Source organism: Ptychodera flava, chromosome 20, assembly GCF_041260155.1.
Source record: "Ptychodera flava strain L36383 chromosome 20, AS_Pfla_20210202, whole genome shotgun sequence".
Taxonomy (NCBI): Eukaryota; Metazoa; Hemichordata; class Enteropneusta; family Ptychoderidae; genus Ptychodera; species Ptychodera flava.
In genome coordinates this window covers 34,044,062-34,053,416 of record NC_091947.1, presented here as the reverse complement: position 1 = coordinate 34,053,416, position 9,355 = coordinate 34,044,062, and the positions used below count along the sequence as shown (strand labels likewise).

Genomic DNA, 9,355 nt, shown 5'->3' with positions numbered 1-9,355 from the left:
GTTCTTTAAAAATGTATAATCAATAAATTACGTTCCTGTTGAGAAGTGTTAAAATTTCTATACATGGCAGTCCTTTTTACTGTATGCAAAGCATTCAGGATTACCAGTGTACTATACAAATCTAGACGTGTTTTGGATCAGATCCTCACGGGAACATATTCAAATCTATGAAAATGCCACATGCTGGCCCGCCACACCAAAATATCAGGGTTAAATTGATTCTCAAAGAAAGCGCGAATATATTTGTATATTTCAAGGTTACTTCTATTACTAATATAGTTCCATCACATGCAAGATCTCCATGGCACCCTATCGTCTCTTGGCACTGATCAACGGAACCTCAGAGCGACCACGATTCGTGAGAAAAAGGTGTGCATGCTTTGAGTGAAGCAGTCTCCACTTGTAAAGTAACACGCGCCTTAGCCTTCATTCAAAGAAACTGTCTACTTTCATTCCTAAATCGAATGCAACATCCTGTTGAATTATTCTGAACAAATAAGTAATTTGACGTACGCGTCTTTCCGTAGTCCAGCATTTAATCGCATGTTCTACTAATCGGAAACATTAGTGGTGCTGTTGGCATGTTTAGATGAGATTGGCACTTATCTGTGTTGGGTTCGACGATGGTGAACTGCTAGATCGCCTAGCATTTGTAAGTATAGATCCGACATAATTTTCAACACAAGGACAGCCCTGCCGGGAGTGAGTAAAGTTCATTTCAGATTCGGTGCGTCGAAGAGTGGCCAGATTGATACCGTCGTTGGGCAAACCACGGTCTTGACATAATGCGTTGCGGGAGCTGGGTCGCCGTGAACGCCATGGAAACATAGTGATGAACTCTTTGCGGAAGGCATCGCTAAGACGCCCGTAAAGAAATGGGTTTATACAAGTGGTAACCATCGCCAAAGAATGGCAAATGTGATAACTTAAATCAATCCAGCGATCGTTGAGTAGTTTGAAATTGAACTCTGATATAACAATCCAAACATTCAAAGGCAACCAGCAGACACCGAAAACGGCCACAACTGCCATCAGCATTTTGTTCGTCTTCTGTCTTCTCACAGTGTCTGACTGTATTTGTTCAGATGTAAGAACACCAGGCATTACCCTGTTTCTTAGTTTCACCCAAACGCGAGCGTATGAAGTGGCGATGAAAAATATCGGTAAGGCATACTGGAATGAGAATATTGTCAATGTATATGATTGTTTACTCTTGGCACTAGGCCAGGATTCTGTACACAAAATGCTATGTAAATTTAAGTCAGGGTAGCTGAGTTCTTCATACAATCGGTAGAAAATTAATGGAACTGACAGTCCTAATGAAAACATCCAAATCAGGACGATTACAGCGCCACTTTGCAGTAGGGTGATTCTTTTCTTCAGAGGGTACATGACCAAGTTGTATCTGTCTACAGCGATCGCGGTCATGGTCAAAGTGGATACAAGAACAGAAATGGCTTGCAACGGCGTCACCGTGTAACATAGAAACTTGCCGAACAGCCAGGTGTCCGTAAGTGTGTAGACCAGTGTCAGTGGTAAACATAAGAGACACACCGCCACATCACTGACTGACAGATTACAAATAAAGACGTAGGTTGGTGTATGAAGACTACGATTCCGCTTGACTGCAATACACACCATGATATTTCCAAATACTCCAAGGATGATGATCACTGTGTATATCAAAATGAATATCCATCGGAAAGCCGGGTGGTCACTGCTTCTCTTGTAAATCGAATCAAAATAGTCAGATACATAGCCACTGAAGGCATGGTCTATCGAAGTCTTGTTCGATTGAAGGTTTGTAGACATACGGACCGATTCTGCCCACGACACAGCCATTGTACGTGCAGCTTGCGCACGATGTCCTTTAAGACTGATTGTTCAATGAATACCGTGTACATTCGTGAAGGAACCTGACAAACTCACCGTGACGTTGGCGATGACGGTGAGCACTGCGAGCGTCCCATGATTCGCATGTTTTGGTTGCTGGAAAGGAATTCTGAAACGCATGAATTGCTTATACATGGATTTTATGCATACGGTAGAATATAATTTATGCGCATGCATGAAAACGATCAATGGGTGAGAGCTATCTACATCTCAAACTACCCATTAGTCTTTGCGCTATCCATAAATAGCACGGAGGAATCGCTACGCTTTGAGGTACTCGTTAAACTTAACATTGAAAGTTCTAAGGGAAAAATATTGATCTGACATAATGATTACACCACAAAGAGATTATGGGATTTAAAAATGAGTAGCTATTTCGATCAGTTGCTTGACTTGAGGACAAATATTACTGGCGTGTCAATTTGTAAATCGACAGCATTTTCTGATTATTATGGTTCTAATGAGTCTTGCGGTTAGAAATAATAGTCTGTAGGTTTGCTCCCGGCATTATTAATTTGATATCTCTGACGATATGGCTATGGCCTGTAAAAAGCCAATAAAGCAATCGTTAAACGTACTCTGTATTTTATGTATACTTTATGGTTCATTAACATGTGAGTTCACAGTCTAACCGTAACAGTGCATACACCTGTTCTTTGAATATTGTTACTACATGACGTCTTGAGTAAAAATTGACGCACAAATCTCGGATAAAGCCGAGAGAAAACATTTTGTTGTCGTGTTTCAGTTTAATATTAGTTGGTGTATGACCATTTAAGCTGGGAAAGAAACTTACTGAGGCGTTGATAATGAATTCTTTCATCCCCAAAGGGCATTCTTGCTGAAATGCATAGTCGATTAAAATTATTTTTAGAATGTTGGTCTTTTCTTCTCTTCGACGTTGTGGGAATTTTCCGTTTTGCTAACTTGTCTTTGTATAGTCGATGTAAAATGGATTTTTGCGATCGCGTTGGTGAACAAATTAAGCATGCTATTTGTCCAAAAGTGTATAGTGTCCGTTCATCGATGACATTTGCGGGCCACCAAATTTGAATATATAAATTATAACTCATTTTTATGAGGGATATGTTAATTGTCCAAATATACATGGTGTCCGTTCATTGATGACATTTACAGGGCCACCGATTTTTATATGTAAAATTATAATTCATTTTATGAGGGATAAATGACGTCACACACACTAGTGATTGTGTTATACAGTTTTCGTTCTAGAAAATAGCAAAGCCACACTTTATCGAAAATCTTCATGAACTTATCTATAAGTTGTCTATGTAAATATACTATAAAGAAGTTCAATGATCAAATATCGAAAAGCCTTGCCGAGAAATTTCAAAATAAGCTGCGAGTGAAGTCATTAAAATAGCTAGCCCTGTAGACTAAACTCACATATTTTTCTCGTTCAGTAATATGAGATGAAGAAGACTCTATGAGAAGTCAAAGGTAATGTAACAGTGAATGTATGTAACGCTGTGTAATCATGTTTGAATGCATGAATGCTTTTCTTTCGACAGATCTAAGTAAATGGGTGAAGTGATTGTTAGACGTTTGCTTGAGAAGTAAAAGATATCTCCCTGAGTTGAAACTGGTGAGTAATTGCCTATGAAGTTTAACATGGTGAAACAGTTCACTGTGATTGTGAAATTAATGCGCCGCAAGACATAAACAGACAGTGGTCAGATGTTCAATTCGATATAACTGACAATATTAAGATTTTAGAGCAGAGGCTCAAAGTGCACTTAAGGGTGATCGAACCACCGAATATTTTTAGCAACAATTTTTGTTATTTTTCTCTAACACATATCTTTTGTACAGTACTTGTGTGGAATACAATGTTTGGTTGCTGACACAGAATACTACGCTACGAAACATTTTATTTTCGACGAATTCCCATTTACAACGACAGAGGTTTATGCAAAAGTAAATCTCGGAAATAATAGAAGCTCTGTCAAAAGTTGACAGAGAAATAGTGTTTATCTTTATAGGAAAGGTTGAGTCTCGGGAATTGTATCTCATTCAAAGTTATTGTATGAGAAATGTTAGTCACCATTATCTCTTCGCTTAAATCCTTGGGGTTTCTTGTCGGGTTTTATCGAATCCTTGACATAACAACACTGCATTTCATATCCTATAAATCAAAGTTTTTTGAATATGTGTGACAACTCAATTTGCTGTAATGTAGAATGTCTATTCATTTTCAATTTTCCTATCCAAACATTATATTTTCGGATGTAGCGCTAACATTTAAGACATTGGTTGCATATCTTTAACACATTCATCTAAGGTTAAGACCTACCTTGGCGTTATGATACCCAGGAAGAGACTTACTAATACACTATGATAAAAGGAACAAACTGTCAAGAGATCACATGCTTTCAAAGTATATCAGAAAAATTATATCTATTTCAAAATCAAACTATTTTTTGGTATTTCAGTTTATCTGGGTTTTTTTCGGAGGCCATGCCTAAGTTTTTAAAGGAAAATGATATGAAACATAAACATTTCGCTCAGCGTCTGACAGTCAGGATTTAGGTTTATGCATTTCTTGTCATTAACTAGTTTTGAGCTGACAGCAAGATTTGAAATCTTGCAACAGTTTAAAATTAGTAATGCAGCATCTACATGGGAGCGTAAACAGCATTATGGGATAGGGGCGCAAATGTTTCTAAATCTTGACGCATTAGCGATGCTGACCCTCCCCTGAAAACTGGCAAATGATATTGATCCTGCATATTCTCATTGGTTAAAAATAAGAGCAATGTCCAATAAAGAGTGCATTAGCTGCGCTTTTGAATGATCCTTTTTCAGTGTGTACATGTATTTGCGTTACTATCGGAAATTCAATTTTAGTCTTGAATTGAAGTATCAAAGCTTATCAAAACTGCATCGACACCCAAAAGAGTGCCTCTCCTCGGTCCTAGTCATGCTCTTCTCCCCGCCATAATGTGCTTCTGAAATCAATCATTTATGAGGGAACATCTAAGTACAATGGTCGGGGATGTGCCAGCCAAATCGAGGGAGGGATTTCATCTGAAACTGCAATACGTGAACTGAGGGTGTGGGCCATGCCTTTGTCACACAGCAGAGAGAGGGGTCACTTGATATTCTAAAGTGTCCACTCTTTGAGTCGGTGCAAGTATTCCGGTGACTCTCTATATGTTCTTTATAATCTGAAGTCAGTACACTATTGTCTTATTACAAGTGCATGTATTTTATGTTCTAACAACATCTTATCTAAGCCTTTGAAAGGCTTGTATTCCGGTAGACTATATAGCTTTTACCAGCAGAGTGGAAATACAGTATCCTGGCATGCTTTGGCTGATGTTAGGCAAAAGTAAGCAAATACCTTGCGTTTGTTTAGAAGTTCATTTTGTGCCGTTGGATAGCAGTACTATTGAGCTTTCTGTATTAAAAGAATCATGCACAGGATGTATCTTTGGAAAAATAAAAACAGGGGGAATATAAATGAAAGGTATCTTTGAATTTTTGTCAAGTTAGTATTAATATTGGAATATGATAAAAAGTATATTGTTTTTTGAATTGCAACTCTCTTTAAATGAATATTAAATACATAATATATATTGTGGTATATCACAGTGCTGTAACCAGCGTATCCCGCTGCCCTACTATAGTAGAAGTTCATGTTTATTTATGGCTGCAATACTGTGTCCCTCAGCACGACACTTTCAGTCGTCTTTGTTTCTCCCCAACAAGAGCCTGTGGGTACATTAGCTGTGTAAGTGACCACTTTTATGACTGCCTCATGATATCAGATTCCTGCAATTTTGTTTTTTGACGGTCTTCAAATACACTATATAAAAGGAAAAATGAATTTATGTGAAAATGCAAAACTGTGCCTCAAATTGAGCCCAAGTAGAATCTTTGTTCAAATTCAGTGAATGTGATAAAATCTATAGGAAAAGGGAATAGAAGAATTGTGATCACATTTGGTGATCTGAGGAAAGAACGTTTCGGCAGAGAAACAAAGAGAAAGATTCAAATCATTTTGAAACTTAGTGAAATACCGGTACTTCGTTAATCTCCATTCACTGTATACGTATTACCAGTATTGCTAGTGTTGATCATTAAAATCACGACCGGACTTGAAAACTACTGTCAACAATAGCTATGCATACCACCACACTGACGCGCCACATCGACAAGCCAAATACTCGATATTTGTAAGTGCAGTGGGAAGAAGACCAAAAAAAAAGATTAAATACTGAAAATATGAAACGTTGTCAAACGTCGCTGTTATTGTAGTTTTAACACAGAGAACAAAAAATATTAAAATATCACAGTATCAAAATTTGCTCTAGCAATTGCGTGCGGGGTGTCACTAGATTTTCATCATTTGTAAGTGGCTATTATTTGTTTGGGATGGATTGGTGGACTTCAAGAAGAAGAATTTCCAAGACCAACATGTCTTTGTCAAGTCATGTTCTTTAACTCACGGCGATGGAGTTTAATGGTTTTTTGCAACATTTAGCACGCTTAGCATGAACACGTTATCGGTCGTTAAGCTCACCTAGCATGATTGTCACCGGAAGCAAATACACTTTGGTACACGCTTTGATGCAAAACAACTACAGTACGGTTGGTATTGCTGAATAAATCGCAATGCATGGTAAACACTCAAATATTATAGCTTCGAGGCCGGAGTAACGACTTTTCCCTTGTCAAAGGCCAGTGTATAGAAGGTAGCGTAATCATTCTATTGAGTTTAGCGAAGCGGGCGTGAGTGTTTTCAGTTGAACGACTTCGTCGTTACAAGATATGTGTCATTGCATGCAGATCATGATGTCGCTGACTAAAAACGTCCATACACTGCTCTCTTTTCTATTCTTGTTTGTTTAGTCCAATAAGTTTAACTGTCATTTTATACATTTCCATAAGATCATTTTAAAATTATCTTTTCTTACGAGAGTGAGTATACTCTTTTTGGCCAATTTGGTCGAAAGACAGGCGAGATAATTTTGTAGCAACTTATAGCCTATAGTTAATTACATCACGTATAATTGTAAATCAAAAACACAGAGGTTAAAAATTTACAGCATCAGTTCTTCGTATTGTCACATAATATGAGCCGTGCATTAATCGTACCCTATCATGGAGAGTGTCCATTATAAATTAGATAAGGTACTGACGCCCTCTCTAACTGAAGTAAGAAAGTTTAAAGACTTCCACTATACAATGTTGAATTAATTCAGATAAGCAAAGAAATCATGATCTGGTAACCCACTCTTTTCTTCTACAAGACTGTTTTCCAAATTAAAGTTGGAATGATTGACAAGTCAATACTGTAATTAAATTCTAGCCTGACTTGAAATTAGAAGAGTAAAGTAAAACCCAGTGATTTATCAGTCGCTACGTGCTTTCCCAATGTGTATTTTCTTCTCGCGTCCAGATATCGATTTACGATGTCACAGCTTCAGGGAAATCTGCTCTTTTAATCTTAAAATCAATAGGCACTTGTCGATCTTCCCTATTGATGGTTGATACTATTCATTGATTGGAGACAGTTGTGTGGTTTTCGCGCAAACAGCGCTAAATTAATGCTTTAAGTAGTATATATGCGCCACGAAATTGAAAGACTTCAACATATGCCCAAACGTCTGTAAGAAAACTATACACTATGCCCTTCCTAAATAAAGAATAAAAATCCGGGGTCATCGTGCAACATTTGGTACAAGAGAAACACATTATCCAATATTTACAAACACTTAAAGTTCAAAATGGACGTTAACTCTGTATTAACTCTGTGTTAACTCTATGGAGGGACGGCACTTAATTTTTTTCTGATAGAGAAATAAACATTCACTCTATGAGCGGCAAACTGAGCACCAACAAGTGGAAGACGAAAAGAGTACTGAAAAAATTTCAGTGTCGGAATATCTGTCCCCAAAGCACGTTCTACTATAAACCTAAAAGTTTGTGATTCTGTGGATAGTTAACAAAGGGAAGTTTTTGTCATTATCAGCGGTGCTTTTATGGTTTAAACGATAAAATAAAATGTCCTCTCAGACAAATAGCTGTCTTGGGCTTAATTCTCGGGAGATATAATTCGATGGCTGGTAACAGTCTAAATACCCCCTGACGTGTTTGATTTACTGCTGTTCTGTCTTTGATAACCCAAATTGTTAATTTGCTTGTAATTGGCTGAACATGTGGGTGTTCTAATTTTTATTGCAATGAAATTCATCGTACATGATATACATGTTTTGTGAATGCATGACGGAAAGTACCACGTTTGCCAAAGCACTAGCTCATTGTCAGACTACTATATTTTGCTCAAGTACATCTACCCAGGTTAAATTATTATATGTCATTTTTCTGTTACCGCTAGAAGAGTTCAATATAAAAATGAAATAAAAAGGGATGAAATAACACATCATAGCACGTCTTGTTGCCACGTTACCTGAATTAACGGACTGTTTCTCTAGAATGCACAGAACATGTTTCATTATCTTTTATTGGGCAAAATTTCGTAAATAGTTTATTACATGTTTGCCTGCAATTACAGCTTAACTCCTACTCAAACGCAAAATATCGCCTTAAATGACTGGTAAAGTATCCTTTACACAATAATCGGCTTGATGTGTCCCCTTATTAAGAATTAAAGTAAAAAATAGCCGTCGCCATGGTGATACGTCCACAGTGTAGGTAGTCGTAGAAGGGCTCTAGAATTGTCCCAGGGATTGCTCACAGTTAATGATTCAATATGAATATTTGATAATGTGATTATAATTGCAGGTAGAGATGTCGATGTTTTCTACTTTTGCTTGTAAGTTCTTTGTATGTGTACAGTGTTACAAGAACGATGTAGAGTAGGAAAAACGCCACCTATGTTTCTTATTTTAATCAGATTTCAGTATTGTGTATTTTTTTTCAAGATCATTCCATTATTTTCTCCGAAGTGTTACTCATTACTCATGTTCGATCACGTTATTATGATATATGCCAACCTGCGAAACTTAGTGGGCCTTATCGGGAGTCACAGACCAATTCTGGTATTCATTCTCATTATTCGTTGCCTCTAATTTAGTCATTGAAATGCTCTAAGAACAGTATGTTGACAAATACTCTTCCATCGTTCCATAGTCATAGACCTGTTAAATCAGCAGGTTACCTTTGAAATCTTGGGGAACAAATAAGTATAGGTTTACGATCGAACGAACGGAAGCAAATAACAAGAAGAGAAAGATGCAAGCAGCCAATTAAACATAACTTTGATGTTAAAAATATATAGGAATACTGAATATGAAAGCAAATTATATCGTAGAAAAACAAAGTGTTATTGGAAATCAGGATAAGTATTATAAATTGGAAGTATTCAGTCTAAAATCATAATATTAAGCTACTACTGAAAGATAAATCCATGTCATACTAATAGGAGTTGCTTAATAATCATCATGAAGGTTTGAAGTATATGATTTTGAGAAAT

General features: G+C 37.1%; 1 protein-coding gene across 1 annotated transcript; it reads right to left on the bottom strand.

Moving 5' to 3' along the window:
• Positions 1-240: 240 nt before the first annotated feature.
• LOC139119660 (prolactin-releasing peptide receptor-like) lies at positions 241-1,891 on the bottom strand. The gene has a single exon (XM_070683489.1). The coding sequence runs from the start codon at positions 1,840-1,842 to the stop codon at positions 586-588; it is 1,257 nt and encodes a 418-aa protein (XP_070539590.1). The 5' UTR covers positions 1,843-1,891; the 3' UTR covers positions 241-585.
• Between the last annotated feature and the right edge of the window lie 7,464 nt (positions 1,892-9,355).